This window comes from Tamandua tetradactyla, chromosome 7, assembly GCF_023851605.1.
Source record: "Tamandua tetradactyla isolate mTamTet1 chromosome 7, mTamTet1.pri, whole genome shotgun sequence".
Taxonomy (NCBI): Eukaryota; Metazoa; Chordata; class Mammalia; order Pilosa; family Myrmecophagidae; genus Tamandua; species Tamandua tetradactyla.
Window position 1 is genome coordinate 62,534,588 of NC_135333.1, and position 17,386 is coordinate 62,551,973.

At 47.6% G+C, this 17,386-nt stretch overlaps 1 protein-coding gene across 1 annotated transcript; it reads right to left on the minus strand.

Moving 5' to 3' along the window:
• Nucleotides 1-3,470: 3,470 nt before the first annotated feature.
• On the minus strand, nucleotides 3,471-16,924 carry WNT5B (Wnt family member 5B). Its single transcript, XM_077167889.1, has 4 exons — nucleotides 16,779-16,924; nucleotides 15,298-15,545; nucleotides 10,561-10,853; nucleotides 3,471-4,767 (listed from the first exon to the last, which is right to left on the minus strand). Exons 1-4 carry the CDS (start codon nucleotides 16,856-16,858, stop codon nucleotides 4,309-4,311), a joined length of 1,080 nt encoding a protein of 359 aa, XP_077024004.1. The 5' UTR covers nucleotides 16,859-16,924; the 3' UTR covers nucleotides 3,471-4,308.
• Nucleotides 16,925-17,386: the final 462 nt, after the last annotated feature.

The window sequence follows — 17,386 nt, forward strand, 5'->3', positions numbered from 1 at the left end:
GTTGATTATAGTGGTGGTGGTGGTGATGATGGTGGTGGTGATGGTGGTGGTGATGATGATGGTGGTGGTGATGGTGTTGATGATAGTGGTGGTGGTGGTGATGATGGTGGTGGTGATGGTGGTGGTGATGACGGTGGTGATGATGGTGGTGGTGATGATGGTGGTGATGATGATGGTGATGGTGCTAATGATGGAAGGTCCTAGAGTAGAGCTCTGGCCCTCCTACCCTCCTATAAAAAGACCTCTGGAAACAATGCAAACAACATAAGATATAACCTTAAAATCAGGTACTAAAGAACTGGCTGTCCAACAGACAAATTCCTAAGGCTTAGAAAACTTACTACAGAGTCAGAGCCACTTAAAATAATATACATTCCTTTCCTTTAAAATAAAATTGGATTAAAAGTGTCACCCACTCTATAATGTCTTTTCTGAGTGCCTAGGTGAAACCTTCTGGTATTCTGTGGATAAGCCCCAGGTTCAGCACTTTGGCAAACAAATCCTCTTTGCCCCGACAGATAAAAGTCTGCTTCCCACCCTCTCCTGATATTGCTGGCTCCTTTTGCTTTGCTGTGAACAGCTTTTGCCTATTTTCAGTCATCCTGGGGAGTAATAGATAATAGGCATAAGTGACAAATTAAAATCACAGATAATTTTTTAAATCTCATTTGAGCCACTTCCTCTCCTACTCAGTTATTTACCATAACTACTTAGGAAGCCTGAATTAACTGATTGGGTCCTACCTTGTATGGCTGCCTCTGGCGGAGATGCAAATGATGACCCTAAGGCTGGCAGCAGGAAGGAGAAAGCAAAGGATGGCCAGCCCGTCAACATGATGACTGCCCAAACTCCCCAACCATCTGGAAAACTCTGGGAGGGACTCAGTCGTATATTGCCTGATGTCTGGTCTTCATATCTGGGCGAGTATCTTCTTACTTTTGGCAAGTATGGACAAGCTATCTATAGCTCTTGTGTAAAATCAGGAAATAAAGCACCCTTTCCTAGTTCTTTGAACAGAAATACAGGCAGAGATTCTTATGTAGCAATACTACTTAGCAACCTTGGCTTACAGGTCCCCTCTCAGCATTCCAACATTCCTTCTAGAGATACGAAGCTCATCATCAGAAGTCAATCAGAGAGATTTCAAATAAGGCTGAACAACCCACATTCTGCAGCATTACAGCCAGAAGTGGTGACAGTTAGTTATTTTTTACATATGCTTTCAAGGGCCTCCCCACCTCCTCCCCCAAATTAATGAAAAACATTTGCTCCTGTGTGGTTATGTGCGCACACGCGCACGCGTCGAGGTTCTTCCAAAATACGTATATGTCCAGGGTCAGCAGCGTCTGGCAATGTATCAGAGCTCATTTTAAGATGGAAATGGCTATTTTTTCCCCACTCTCTCAGGGTAGTGGCTCTCTGCCCAAGAAATAGGGTCCTTTCTTGATAAACTACTACAGCGTTAGAACCCTATCTTGTGGAGCAATCTCAACTGTGGGACTTCTGAATAATTCCAGGGTACGACAAAGTTTAAATAAGATCTGAATGATCAAAGAGAGGAAGCAGGGCAGAATTGCAAAGACAATAACCATTTTGGAGTTTTAATACAAGGAGCAAGCCCTGTTTCTCACCTCAAGGAAGAGGACAGGTGACCAGTAAATGAGCTCTCTAAATTAGGATTCTGAATTAACCCCATTGGGACCGCCTTCCTACCCACCCTCCCATCTCCTAGTTGTCCATCCTTAAAATGGAGGCAGTCAGGAATACCCTCCTCCTGCTTTTATCTTGAAGACAAGGTTGAATATAGCAGACGAATAATAAAGCAAATGTTGCTGTGCTCTATGCATTTAGAGATTGGTCCCAGGCAGAGAAGGGAGGGGGGACCCTCCCAGGGCAAGTCAATTCTGCTTTGTGCCAGAACGACCTTTTCCAGCTCATCCATAAGGTCTCCTGGGATGGTGAGGCCTGCTTGCTCTGACATTATGCTCTACGGATTGATCTTTTACTTAGACTATGTATTGAGTGTAAGAAAGTTCAGGTTCTGCGGAATCCTGCACTGGGCTGCCAAGACCACTGGGCTAGGAGGCAGGATCTGGCTTCCCGTCTCCTTTGGACCTTGGGCAAGCTCTTGACTACAAGTGGAGGGTCTGGATCACCAGCACAGGGTCCCCTCCAGAGCAGATAATCCCAGGCTCCACTCCAGACCAAACAAATACAGATTCATGGTGCTGGAGGCCTAGGACTCTGCATTTTTACAAGCATATTACTGTTTCAGACCTGTGCAAGATTTGGCGGTCTTTATCTGGAAACCCAGAAGTTGGACACTGCTGCATTTCCTTCCAGCTCCCAAATTCTAGGAGCAGCTCAGTTTTCTTCTTTGGTTGAGTCTCCAGCAGCTGGCCACATTCCTGCAGCATTAATGGTCCCTTCAAACAACTGCTAATTGACTGGGCTTCCACAAGCCTATGGCAATAACTTCACCCCAAGTTACATGAAAACCAGTGAGACATTTCCTAATCCTGGATGGTCGGTGGATGCAGCAATTGCATTGATATTTGAACACAACTTGCTCCCCAGGTCAGAAAGAAAACATCAGTTTAGTCCTTCCCCTTGCCATGACTCATTCTTATAGGGACTCCTGGTTGAATGCTACCTAATGAGGGCCCCGTCGTAGTGTTGACCTTTTGTAGACCAACTGGCTTCAATCACATTCTTTCATGGACACAACCTGGACAGGTCACCTTCAATATATTGACCCAAGGGACAGAAGTAACAATGTGATGGTTACTGGTAAAATCACCCCAGGTCTGGTGTTTTGTGCTGTCAGGCAGGGAGATTCCACCTTCCGTATTATAGACATAAGGAGAAGTGTGTCCTCGGACACCCTTCACGAGATCTCCTCTGGGTTGTTTCGCACTGTTGTTTGCCTATAGGCTGCGTATAGCCATAAGTTCATTCCTTAATTCTATTATTTCCCCAGAAATAAGCTTTTCTGGACTGAAGCTGGTACAGCTTGGCTTGCTGTCCCCTTCCTGGGATAAAAGCCTCGATCTGGGGCTTTGCCTCACTTCATCTCCTGGAGTCCCACACTGGAGAAGCCCGAGATGGCATGCCCAGCACCTGTGCCTTCCCAAGCACCCAGTGAACAAACTCCCCGGGTGGGAACATGGAGGAAAAGGGGAAAGGGGAAGGTAAATGTGAGATCTGGACTCAGACCTCTGATTTTTTTTTTTTTCATAATATCAGTGACTACCATTTATGGAGTATTTAACTTTGTGCCAGGCCTTGGGGAGAGGGCTTAAATGCACTATCTGATTTGATTCTCAGAATATTCTCCTGTCCCTAATCATCAGACCCTCTCTTCCCTACAGTCACCATGTAGAGGGTTCTAAGGATCAGATAAAAAATAAAAGGAGCCCTATGAAAAGATAATTGTGTGTCTGAGCAAGGAAAGGGAGAGAAATCTCAGTGAAGGACCTTTAATGTCATAGAGGAACTGTACATCTGGGGCAGAGATGAAGAGAATGTCCGGGCATCCGGTCGGTTCACGAGGCCTCCAGGGTGGAGGAAGTGACAGCAGCAGCACCGCAAGTTTCCTCTCCCCGTGTGAGAGGGCAGCGCAGTGCTCATGCAGTCCATTCATGCACCTGCATTCCTGCAACCCAGGCATAAATAGCCAGTCTGTGTCGTCACTAAAATCTCAGATGACCCCCTTCCCCATGCAGTGCCAGGAACTTGTGGCAGGAGCTTGTCAAAGGTGGAGAAGAACCATTCTTGCTAACAAGACAAGCACCTTCTTTCTAAGTTACCTGGGCAAGGAGACACGGGGGAGGAAGCCATTTTTGTAACTGTAGATTCTGCAAGTCTGCACATGAGTGAAAGGTAAGAAAGCACCGGCCCACGCACTGCACCAATCAATATTGCGGACAAGACCCTGAAGACATCGTGATGTAAGCCAAGTTCCCACCTTCTTTTCACAGGGCCTCTTGGCTAATGGCTGGGCTGATGAAGCAGTCATCTACCCAACAAAGACTCCAGCCTGCCAGACAAAAGTGTCTTCTCAGATCAACAGTAAATACTTCCAAGTCCTGGGAGTCCTCACCAGAGGGAGAAGAGAAAAAGCCCTTTCTCCCACCCACCAGCTTAGTCCAATCCTCAAAGACCCACCATGGCGTCTCTTAAATAAGCTTTTCCTTTCCATTTTCTTCTTTTAATTATTTAGCAACCATCTATTTATTTACACAAATATAAAATATATTTATATAGATTTATATAATATAGACTTTGCGAGGCCCGGAGCCCCTCGGGCTATTTGCAGACGTACTGATCCACGACCTGGGTGCACTTCCGGCACTTGACGAAGCAGCACCAATGGAACTTGCAGTGGCAGCGCTCCACCTGGATGCTCTTGAACTGGTCATAGCCCCGGCCACAGCACATGAGCTCACAGCCGTCCATGCCCTCCGAGGTCTTGTTGCAGAGGCGGCCGTGGGTGCCCAGCGAGCCCGTGGTCTCGTTGCGCAGGCAGTAGTCGGGGCTTGGATCCACATAAACCAGGTCCTCCGGGGTGGGCGGGTTGAAGCGGCTGTTGACCAGCTCCAGCTTGCCTCTGCGGGAGATGCGCATGGCAGCAGCGCTGTCGTACTTCTCCTTCAGCTGGTCCCCCACCTTGCGGAACTCTGCCAGCTGCAGCCAGCAGGTCTTGAGGCTGCAGGAGCCTGAGACGCCATGGCACTTGCAGGCTACGTCTGCCATCTTATACACAGCCTGGGGGAGAGATGGGGGAGAGAGAGGGATGAGGAGGAGAATGCCCGATGGGATGGGGAGAGGGTGGCCGATGGGGGGCTAAGATGGGGCGGTGGGTGGGGGATGGTTTTTTTGGACAATATTTGTTTTTCAGTCAACAGAGATTCTTCCGGGATCTGAAAGCAGATTAAAGGGGTGCCACTTAGGAAAATGCTGGGGACACAACTACAAGGATAGCATTTGGGGCACTTTCACTTTGCACTCTATGCATTTCTTTACTACGTGAAATGTGTTATAATAAATGTGTCATCTTTTACAACCAGGAAGAAAAAAAAGACATTTGTCTCGATCAAATTCTCAACAGACAAAACCCAACAAAATGTGTCCTGCTTTTTTACATGATATGGAGTAGAAGTCAGAAAAAAGAATCCAGTCATATCACGAGCCTGTCAAAGAAACCCCCAGTGGGCCCTGGTAAGCCAAAAGCTCTCCCCCAATCTTGCCTAATCCCATAGGAATTAAATGGTCTCCTTTTCTGTCCCCATTTGGTCATTAACTCCATAGTTATCAGAAGGTTGAATTGTGTCCTCCCAAAAGGCAGGTTTCAAGTCTTCGCTCCTGGGGCCGTGGATGTGGCCTTATTTGGAAATAGGTCTTTGAAGATGGATTTGTCTGAACTGGAGTGGGGTGGACCCTAATCCAACGTGACCGGTGTCCATGCGATAACTGAGGCATGGATCAGAGCGGCGAGCCACTGCTGACACCTGGATTTCAGACTTCGGGCCTCACAGAACCGTGAGGGAGTACATTTGTGTTGTTTCAAGCCCCTCAGTGTGTGGAACTTGTTGTGGTGGCCCTAGGAAGCTAAGACAGGAGCCAAGGCATAACCACTGCCTAGATGTAAGCAAGACCACTTTCCCAATCCCCAGTACCCCAGACACTGCCTGGGAGAGGCTGTGAGTGTGGAGGAAAGATGGACAAGGCCACATGCACCGGGAGAGCAAGTTGCTGGGCTTACCTCCCTACCAGGGTAATTCATCTGAAAACAAAATCCACCCCGGAGGACACTGGACCACGACAACGCAGCATGGACTTGAACTTGGGCTATCCACATCAAAATGCAGAAGCAGGTGTGGACCAGAAAGCCACTTACAAAATGCTTTTCAATGAAAGCAGCTCGATGTGCTGTGTAAAACAGGCCTGGCAGTGGGCCCAGAAGTGCAGATGGCAGCATAGAAATGCAAGCCTGCTGCAGACCACTTCCTTCTGCCACAGCTATTGTCACCCACTGAGCCAGGACTCATTTTTCAAGGGTTTCTCCTCGATTTCTTTTCAAGAGCCCCCAGATTGTATCTTTATTCAGCCCTACACAGAGACCACTGCAGGTGAAGAAACAACTTAACCATCATCAGCTCCTATTACTACTGTCACAACTCTTCCTGATTTTTATCCTGGTAGGGAATGATCTCCTCACTCTCTCTCTCTCTCTCTCTTTCTTTCTTTTTTTTTTTTTTATGGCAGGGAAATTAACTATCTAAGAGAGCCTGGATAACCTGTTCAGGGCCACCCAGAAAGGAGTCAGAGTGACATTGCTTCTGCACTCCAATCTCGGGCTTAAAAAAGGCTTAGAGAAGAGAAGGAAGGAAGGCTGCTTCCCAAGGTTAACGGCATCAGCACTTAGCTGGGGAGCTCCAGGCATAAAGGACAGGACCCCCCATTCCAGGAGGCACTTCAAAGGGGGAGCCTGCAATTATCCTGCTGGCACAAATCCCCCGGGTCTGAGCTGTGGCCTGACATTCCTCTGGAAATGGACCCTGGTTTAGAGACCGCGGCAAGCATCTGGTTTAGAGAGTGGAGGAAGCACTAAAGGCCTGAAATTGTGTACCCTGCCGCTTAGGGAGCAAGGAAAGGATAAGCATCTCCAGGAGGAGTAAACACTTCGGGAGGTTTGGGGAAGGAGAGGCAAAGCAAGACTCCACGAAGTCAGGACAAGAATTTCAGTCAAACAAATCCAAGAAGTCCCCCAGACCCTCCCTCTGTGCAGGTGTTGTATATTTTAGTTGTATTTTAAAATTATTTTGCTACTGATAAATATGTAATAGAAAAGTTTCTCTGGTGGAGAGGGAGGGTGAAAACCCCAATCTTGGGCCCTTCCTGCCAAACGAAGAAGTAATAAAATGCTGTATTTTTTAATTCTACATTGTGCCCCTTGGCAAAGCCCTTTCCTTTTCTTTTCATTGTGGAGATATATACATATCTCACGAATTTTAACCATTTTTTAAGTGTACACTGTAGTGGTATTTATCGCACTGATGCTGTTGTACCACCAGCACCAACATCCATTACAAAAACTTTTTCAGGACCCCAAACAGAAACTCTTATCTGCCTGTGGTATGGCCGCGCCTGGGAACTGACAGGACTGTCACAAGGATTAGGGAGCTTTTATCTGGAAAATGCTTACAAATCCTTGAGTGACAAAGCCTTATCGACCTGGTGGTCTTGCCAACAGTCCCTAAAACGTAGTGACTGTAGACTCTTGAAAGCCAAGAGACAGTTCCGGCAAAGCAAGCACTTGATTTAGTCAGAGATGAAGATATTCTGCGGGACAAAAATCCGGTTGTAAAACACTAGTCCAGAGAATTTTCAATCCCCACCGCCATCCACTCCCTCCTGAAGCACTTCTGTGAAGGTGTGAGGAGTTTGGGAGGTGAAAGCCTCCGGCCTTGGATGATGATTGATGGCCAAGGCCTGTTCCCTGGAGAGGGGATTTAAAAAAATAGGGAGGGACAAGAATTTCCAATCTGCAGCAGACAGAAAGGTGGTCAAGGAGCGTGGAGCCTGGAGGAAGGAGGGAGAAGCCAGGGAGACAGACAGGGGAAGACGGGGGAGGTGTGTGAGCAGAGAAAGAAGGCAGATGGAGGGGAAGGCTCTGAGCAGATAAGGGCCCAGTGCAAACAAACAAACAATTAAGGGCAATAAAATGAGGAGGCGGCAGAAGTGGGGTCAGGACTGTGACTGAAGCTGTCTCCTCCTCTGCGAAGGGCCCCAGATTAGGGTAACTCCCCTGCATCTGCCATCTGCCATGATGCCACTAGAAGGGCTCCAGGCAGAGACAGAAACAGCCTTCTGTAAATTTGACCTCTCCTAGGAGGCAAGCGGGGACTCTTCCCTGCATATTCACAGGCACCCACCCCTGCACAGCGAGGGCTGGGAAGAAACAGTTCTGACATAGAAGTGACAGCTAGGGAGAGTAAGAAATACCTCTCAAAAGTATAAAATGCTCCATGGAATTCAGACGCCAGAAGGACTACCAATCACAGAGACAGGAAAGAGCTTAAGGAACAGGAGGTATTTGAACTAAGTTCTTGAAAACTGGATGGAGTTTGGGTATTTAGGAGATAAAGTGAAGATCTTAACCGCTTTCCCTAAACTCTCTCTACTCCTCAGGGTCAGGCACCCAAAAACTCCTGGCAGCTCTAGAGGCCCACAGAGTCGAAGGTCATCTAAGACCATTCTGGTTTATATCTTCATCATCACAGATCAACAAGCCCCACCTGCCCCATAACCGCAAAACAAAAGTAGCCTCTGGATAAGGCAGACATTAACCAAACGATCAAACCTAAATTCTATTTGATGTCACACTGTTGAGGATGCTGAGTGTGCACAGGTGTGCCTTGTTCTACTAAGCTAATATTACATAATCCCAAGTCACACAAAGGACAATGTCCAATCCCATTTATGTGATATGTGCTCCTATAAAGCATGAATTAATTTTAAAATTTGATACAGAAATACACGTTTAGAAATATAACCACATCCTGTGCCTAAACCACCAGTGGACCAATTGAACTCCTGAACTTGTTTCTTCTCAAGAAATTGCGGTTCTCTAATGAATTCACCTTTGGTCTTGCAATAACACCTAATCTGGGAAACAGTGGCAGCTGGTTTGATGCAGACCTGAGTGTGGACAACACTCCAAGAAAGAGTCTGTGCCAATTCCTGAGAATGCCGCGGCCTCCTGGCCCCACGCCAGCAGAAGGAGTTTCCCACCACCCACACTGAGACCTCTGAGCTTTCTAAAGGAACCTGGATGCCCATCCCCACGGCATGCCAGTCCCAGCAACACTGGATATGCTGAGCTGGGCTGCAGCCTGCAACTAGAACAGAGGGAACATGTGGTGGGAGCAGCAAAGGTAAGAGGAGGTCAGAGCTGTGCTGGGGAGTGGGGTGGGGTCTTCACCACACAGGCCAGGTAGACAAGGAAATGCTCTCCCACTTGCCACGAAGGGAAATCCAACGCTGCTACCCAGGTATGCCCTGCATCCATGATAAACCAAGCTCACCTCAAAACCCATGTAGTAGTTTCTACTGAAACTGAGGATCAGAAGACAGGGTCATAGCTTATGAGACTGAGACCGTGTGCCCAAGCCTTAAAAAGAAGGATGTCTTCCACACTTCCACGGATGTTAATAACTCCTAGCATAGAAGTGCGCTTGCCATCAGTACTTGAATGTACTCTGGTGGCTGGGGTTTCTGGATATGTATGCTAACAGCTCTTAAAAGTCAGCTCTGAAAGGGGGAAAATTCAACTTCCCCACATGGAGAATTCTTGATATTCTCACAAGCAGTGGGAACAACCAAAGCAATAGCCTGAGCCCCCAATCTTGGGGGTTGTTCACATGAAACTTAATCCCACAAAGGATAGGCTAAGCCTACTTAAAATTAGGCCTAAGAGTCACCCCCAAGAGAGCCTCTTTTGTTGCTCAGATGTAGCCTCTCTCTCTCAGCCAACACGACAAGCAAACTCACTGCCCTCCCCATCTCTATGTGGGACATGATTCCCAGGGGTGTAAACCTCCCTGGCAGTGTGGCACAGAAATCCTAGAATGAGCTGGGACTCAGCCTCAAGGGATTGAGAAAACCTTCTCGAAAGGGGAAAGAAAGAAATGAAACAAAATAAAGTGTCAATGGCTGAGAGATTTTACAGTCAAGAGGTTATCCTGGAGGTTATTCTCATGCATTAAATAGTTACCACCTTTTTAGTTAAGGTATATTAGAAAGGCTGGAGGGAAGTGCCTGAAAATGTAGAGCTGTGTTCCAGTAGCCATGTTTCTTGAAGATGACTGTATAATGATATAGCTTTCACAATGTGACTGTGTGATTGTGAAAACCTTGTGTCTGATGCTTCTCTTATCTACCTTATGGACAGATGAGTAAAACATATGGATTAAAAATAAATAAATAATAGGGGGAACAAATGTTTAAATAAATTTAGTAGATTGAAATGTTAATGATCAATGAAAGGGAGGGGTAAAGTGTATGGTATGAATGAATTTTTTTCTGTTTTCTTTTCATTTCTTTTTCTGAGTTGATGCAAATGTTCTAAGAAATGGTCATGATGATGAATATACAACTATGTGGTGAAAAAATGTTCATATTGTATGTTGATTAATAAAATTAATAAAAATTAAAAAAAAAAAGTCGGCTCTGGTTTTACCTGTGCCTAAACTTCCAATAGTCCTATCTGTTCAATTTTCAAAGGATGGGGAGGGGAGAATTTCAAGGCAAGAACTCCACATGTCTGGAATTCTGATTCAAACACTCTACTTGAGACTGAGAGACACGTGTCCATGAAGACTTAGGGTTATAAAGGTTAAAAAAGGAACGTCCATATGTGCCCAACAGGAATGGGGTGTCCTGAAATGCACGTGCTCACTGGCACGGGCATCTAAGCCCGCAAGTGTAGGTAAGAATCCGCACGGCCAGCTCAGCCCGGTCCTCGGCGGGAGGGGCGGTGTGGGCGGCTCATCTTACCCTTCGGCCAGCCTCGTTGTTCTGCAGGTTCATGAGCACGCGACCCTGCTCCTCCGACCCCTTGGCAAAGTTCTTTTCCCGCTCCCGGGCATCCACAAACTCCTTGGCAAAGCGGTAGCCGTATTCTACGTTGTCCCCACAGCCACCCCACAGCCAGTCCCGGGGAAGGTCCTTGGGCCGCGCCGAGCGGCTGCAGCCACAGGTAGAGAGCTCGCCCTCGCGGCACGCCCGGCTGATGGCGTTGACCACTCCTGCCGCGCTCACAGCGTAGGTAAAGGCGGCCTCCCGGCTCCCTGAAAGGGAAGACAGGAGAGGCAGTGAAGGACGCCCCGCCACCCAGAGTCCCCTTCCCCTCCCCACCTCCCCCCGGCCCTCACACCGCAGGCTCCACAAGAACGACCTGTGATGGGAAGCAGGTCAGGGGACAGCACCCCATTACCTCCCCTAGCTCCAAGGGTTAGAGAGATCTGAGAACTGCCTTCTGGTCACTTCTGCCTATGGGGCCCGGCCCTGCCCTATGACACCACCACGCCTGACAAAACGAGAATCCCTTCCCCCCTGGCCTCCACGATCACCCATTTCCGAGAAGCCTATGGACCAGCAGTCCTTCCGATGTAGACCTAAATGGAGGGGAGAATGTGCAGGGAGAGTTTATGGGGTCTGTGGGATGGAGAGAAGGAGGCTGAGTCAAGAACTAATGGGAACAGAAGTAGCACTCAGTATCCTCAACAAAAAATTTCTTCCCCACAGATGCAGTTTCTCCCCACTCTCTGAGCATGACATCTGTCTCTTTTATTGCTGCCTTTATCTAGCGAGACAGTGGCAGAGACAAGGACGAGAATGAGGATGAGAATGACAACGTCCAGAATCGCCCCGGCCGCCCTCTCTCCCCCACAGGGTCTGCACTGCCCCCTAACTCCAGAGCCCCGCAGGGCTGCATCTACGGGAGTCATAATTTCGGTCTCTATAAATATCCAGATCATTTTCCAGCAGAAAATCTGAACTATGTTCCTCTTTATTGCTGTAGTGAAGCACTTTCAAACACTCATGTATACTCTAATAAAGATGCTTACAAAAAACACTCTTTAGCCATCCAAGAAATGCAAATCAAAACCATAATGAAACACTACTTCACACAGGATGATGGATGACACAAGCAAAAAAAAAAAAAACCAAACATAATAACAAGATGGTGAAGTTGTAGAGAAATTGGAACCTTCATGTACTGCTGGTGGGACTATAAGATGGTGTAGCTGCTTTAGAAAACAGCCTAGCAGTTGCTCAAAGTTAAAACAGAGTGACCATATGACTCATAAATTCTTCTCCTAGAAATATACCCAAAAGAAAAGGAAAACATGAATCCATGCAAAAAAAGTGTACCTGAATGTCTGTTGTAGCATTATTCATAATACCCAAAAAGAGAAGACAACCCAAATGCTGATGCTGGGGACGGGATAAACAAACCATGGTATATCCATATGATGGACTACTATCCAGCCATAAAAGGGATTGAAAGCCTGATGCCACATGGGTGAAACTTGAAAGTATTATTCTAAGCAGGAAAGAAGCCAGACACAAAGGTTACATATTGTATGATTCTATTTATATGAAATGTCCAGAAGAGGCCAATCCACAGAGACAGAAAGTCGATTAGTGGTTGCCTGGGATTGGGCAGAGGGAAGAACAGCAGGGGCAGGGGGAGGGGGAGGTAGTTGTGGTGGCTACAAACAGGTATGGGGTTTCTTTTTGAGGTGATGGAAATGTTCCAGAATTAGATAGTTCTGGTGGTGACACAACTTTGTGATGATACTGAAAACCACTGAATTGTAAACTTCAAAATGGAGAATGGGACGGTACCTGAATCACATTTCAATGAAACTGCTGCAAGAAATAAACGATACTCATAGGGTTTCAGGAATGGAGGGAAGGGAGTGGTTCTTAGCAGGATAATGAATTCTGTCTTGATCTCAGAGATCAGACCAGGTAGAAGCGTCAGCTTGCCATTTCCTCCTGCCCCAGGTCTCCATGGTCGGAAGCAGACACCCCATAATCCTCCTTTGGCAGGTGGAGAAGGAAGCAGTGTGTGAAATCAGTCTAGAGTGAACTCCCACCCTGACTACTTCTGGGTTCCTAGGCAGGACACAGTGAAGTCTGCCACTAGACCGTACTGGGTGACTCATTTTTCCTCAATTAACTGAGAGTCAGCTTCTGGTCAGTCATAGACTAGGAGCCACCCAAGAATAACCCAGATGATGGCAGGAAGTTGCACCCATGATTCACTCATCAGGGTTGAACCCCAAGGAGAGACAGAGACACAGAACAGGATGGGGGAACCAGACCATGCGAATGGGCACCACAGAGACTCTTAGGGAGGAGGGTCTGGACCCCACCTTGCGGGATGCATCCTAAGAAGTCTTCCTAGGATGTAGCCTCACCCCCCGACATGGTATCTGGGCACCGGACGGAGCCTTTGAAGCTAAGCCCAGTCTGCATTCCATCCACCGTAAGCACTCCTAGATGACATTTCCTCACAGAAGCTTCCTCAGTTTCTTAACGACTCTAATTGCCAGAATGTACTTTCTTGTACTAAGCTGAAATACGCCTCGCTGGAACTTCTGCCTGCTGGAGCGACACTGTCTAATCCCTTTTCCATCTGACAGCCCTCCAGTGTTTGGAAACAACTACGTGCCTTTTATGTCGTCTCTTCTCTGAGCCACATATGTCTGACTTCTTTTACATTCTTTAGCAAGTGCTTTTCAGAGTTGAGCCATCTCTCTCAGAACTGGCCCAGATTCACAACATGCCTCTAAAAATGATGTACATGCTGCTGAGCAGAACACAGCACATGGAGCCCGTGCACTCTGATGGTTCCTGTGGTCCTGGCCTGTCCTTGGCGCGCTGACCATCTCTGCAGTTGCTGCACCTGGATGGGTAGCACGTGGGTCCTGGGGTAAGCCCCGAGAACGGGCCACCAGCGAGCACCAGTTAACTCAGGGTTTGGAACAGACAAGCAATGCTGATGGCTCATCTGCACGTGAAACCATCTTGAGGATAAAGGCAAATAAACCACCAGTATGGAGCCACTACAGAGACCTCACGTCTGCCCCTACAAGGGGCCCTCTCCATTCCACAGCAGCACCGCAGCCACCAGGAAGGGGCGCCAGGCTCCCCAGGCAGCGGCCAGGAAGTATCAGAGGGGCTCCTTCCAAGCTGCTCTGCTGTCCCTTGGTGGATGATTTTTACAGCCTTTTCAATGAAGAAAGGGGTCTTTGAGGCGATACACATAAGAGGGCAACAGCAAGAGGTGCTATTCTGGGCCCAGGGAGAGGAAGGGAAGACAGCTTCAGAGAGCTTAAGCCTTCAGGGAAGCTAAGGAAAGGAATGCTGAAAATAAAGCAATGGAGTGGACATTCCATTTTGTAACCGAACAGGTTACAGAGAGACTGATATGGTCTGCTTTCACAAATCATTCCACCATGCAAGTTGAAACCCAGCGGAGTTTCTATTGTTGCTAACCCCATACTTTCCTAAAGAAAAGCCTCCCTTCAGAGTCTTTACTCAAGCAAGATAGCCCATGAAAAGGATCTAGACAATATCAGGCATATATTAGGTTCCTAATAGATACTGGTTCCCTTGTGGCAATTTGAGGATGCATTCTCTTTACTCTAATTTCCTCACCCAGAACATAGGGCAGGGGAGTGCTGCTGGCCAGGACTTTTACCCAGAAGAAGGGACAACATAAATCCCATTTAATCCCCAAGTCCACACCTTTGGGGAGTGGCCCAGTGAGGCTGTCATGGGAACGCATGCATTTTCATGCACCCAGTGTTGATACTGAAAGAAGGAGAGGGCAACGAGGGTAGAAGGGGAAGGGGTCTGGAATAAGTGGAAGAGGATGGCTTCCAAGTATCCTTCCCAACTTCCCTGGGCTAGAATTATGCCTTGGGAAAGCCCCAGCTTCAGGTAACTCTTGAATGTGACCTTTTGAGGGGAAACTTTCTGGGAGCCTGAGACAGGAGAATACAGTGCTTTAACACCTTCCTTTTATGGCCTTAGTAGAATGGGGCCGGATTTCTCAATTTCTTGCCGGGGAGGGGAGAGTTGCATTTCAAAAGGATTTAAAACAATTAGACCCCAGATCACACCTCCCTCTAAGCAATAGGGTAGCCAAGGAGTCCAAGACCAGCAGTGAGAGAGAGGAAGGGACAGGAATCCAGGAAGAGATGGCTCTCTTATCTTTCTCCTTTAGTGCAGCCCCCACTTTCACACACAGCCCCTTTCAAATGAAAAAGCCATGACTGGATCTCAATCAGGTCAGTGATAGCTAGCACCAATTTGGCCCAACTTTTCTCTCTCTCTCAAGGGTTCAAGTAGAAGAGGCAAAAAATCCTACAGATGCTCAGGGCTGCAATTTTCTGCAATTTCCAGTTCTGGAGCCAGGACTCTAAAGGGAGGCCCCTTGTCCTGAGAGACAAAGGACACGGTGGTGGGCGGGTTTCTAATCCACTCTAACTCAGTTCAGATGTTCTGCCCCCTCCCAGTGAGTCACACATCCCTGACCCAGGGTAAAGCCGGAAAACAGAGGCCTGGAGGAACACAAAGATGCGTTAACACATTAGTTGTGCTGCCTCTTACTTCTGTGCTGCCCCCTCTTCTTGCACATAGCTTCTGAGTCTGCAGAGACCCTAGTTCTGAGACCTGTAAACTGTACCATGCCCCCTCTGGGCAGCCTCTTACCTATCTGCATGACTCTCCCAAAGACGGATGTGTTGTCCACCGTGCTGCAGTTCCACCGCCTCTGCCGGAACTGGTGCTGGCACTCCTTGATGCCTGTCTTGGCTCCCTCCCCGATGTAGGCCATGTGCTCCTGGTACAGCTGGCATAGCTTCCTCTGGCCAGGGGAGAGCCCAGGAAGCTGACTGCACACAGGCTGAGCACCAATGATGAACATCTCGGGTCTCTGAACGGGGTTCATAGCTAACGACCTACAGGGGCAATCCAGAAAGGCAAAGGAAGGCCAAAGGATGAGCGTGTGCCTGTGTGCAGCTGCAAGTCATTCATTCAAGGCATGCATCATGTGCTTACTGGGTCCAAGGCCCTGTACGAAGGACTCAGAAAGGAAAATAAGTCAGGGAGTGTCTCCCTTTAAAGGGCATTGAGGGAAAACTGGGGCATGGGCACAGATGACATTGGAGAGGCCAAGGTCTAAGAAAGACTTGAGCTACCGAATCCTTAGTGATTGGATAGGGAAAGATCTCTTACAGCTGTGGAGAAAAGGAAAGAAAGCTTTTATAAGTAGATGGCCAGAATATGACTGGGTCTTGAAGGGTGAGGGGCAAAATGAGAAGGAGACCGGGAAGGCAGCCCACGCATCTGAGGCAGAAGGCAAAAAGAGCCAAGCCTTGACAAGACAGCAAGGAGCCAGAGTGATTAGTTCACTTTTGTCTAGTGCAGGGGATATAATGGAAAGCAAGAAATTTCTTTAAATAGAGCCCCCCCGTTCCTTTTTTAAAAAAGAGAATACAATTTACATCTATCATACTATATTCCAAATATTTTCACTTCCACATCTCACTCCACACACCCCCAAACTCGCTTTTTATTTGTTCAGGGGAGCGCTCCCTTTAGTTTATCATCTACCAGCTTATAATAAAACCTCAGTACATGGGAAGGAGATGGATTTGCCACTTGAATTGACACATGAGGGGCAGAGACCATGCAGAATAGGCTGAGAGCCTGCCATTGGCTTGTCAACTTGGCAATTGCAAAAGTCTCAAAAACACAAAAAGTAAAACCACACATGGTCCGGCAAATCTCATTCTATCTTTGGATTTTTAAAAGAGGAATTCTACTCTCCTTGTCCCCAACACCACTACCACCACCAGCAAAGAAACAAACAAAGGCATTAGTATTTATTGATCCAATAGTAAGGAAAAAGTTATTTCTAAAAACCCATGGGAATAGGGGGTGGTCTGGGAAAGAGGGAACACAGACAGGATCAGAGAAGAAGTTAAATGAAAGCCTAACTCTATCCTCTACAACCGCAGGCTTGGAAGAGAAAAATACCTCTCCTAGTTTTCCTGGGAGAAAAGAAATAAAGGAATGGTCACAACATAGGGTGACCCTTTTCCACATGGCCACCTCTCCCTGGCCAAAGAAGGGGTGCCTTGGGTTGCAGAAGCAGGACCTGCCCCCCCCCCCCCCCCCCACTCACTCACCACCAGGAGCCGGCGTCTACCAGGAGCTGAGCCCAGCCCGACAGCAGGGCGGTGGCAAACGGCAGCAGCAGAGTGAGCATCGCGGGCCTCCCTGCTCTCCAGGGCCCCGGGAAGGCCCCAGGAACCGACTGCTTCCAAGACGGGGCTCCCTGGAAAAAACAAAAACGGAGAGAGAATCAGGGTAGAAACGAGAGAAAAAGGAAGACCAGGAAAGAGGGATGGGGTGGGGGGAGAAGTACACAGAATGATGAGCTAGGCTGGATGTAAAAGCAAATTCTGCTACCTCCAAAGAAATCCAGCCTCTTTCCAAGCTCCATCTCCTAATTCTTACCTTCTCACCAGGGTTTTTTAAAAAATTATTTATTTTTACTTTTTTCTTTCTTTTTTTTTTTTTTGAGTGCACGGGCCAAGAATCAAACCCCCGTTTCCAGCATGGCAGGTGAGAATTCTACTACTGAATCACCTTGTTCACTCATGAAGAGTTTTTTATATCCCTTATCTAAAACTGTGGAACCCCAACTCGGGCCGTAATTCCAAGGGAAACAATGAGATAAGAAAAATGAAAACAAATCATTTTGACAACAGTGTGCGTTCTATGCGGCATTGAG

Coding starts and splice junctions, on each gene's coding strand:
- WNT5B (XM_077167889.1), bottom strand. CDS start 16,858: ATGCTCACTCTGCTGCTGCCGTTTGCCACCGCCCTGCTGTCGGGCTGG. Junction 10,854..15,297: donor TGGGAGAGTCATGCAGATAG/GTAAGAGGCTGC, acceptor CTTCCCTTTCAG/GGAGCCGGGAGGCCGCCTTT. Junction 4,768..10,560: donor ACAACGAGGCTGGCCGAAGG/GTAAGATGAGCC, acceptor TCTCTCCCCCAG/GCTGTGTATAAGATGGCAGA.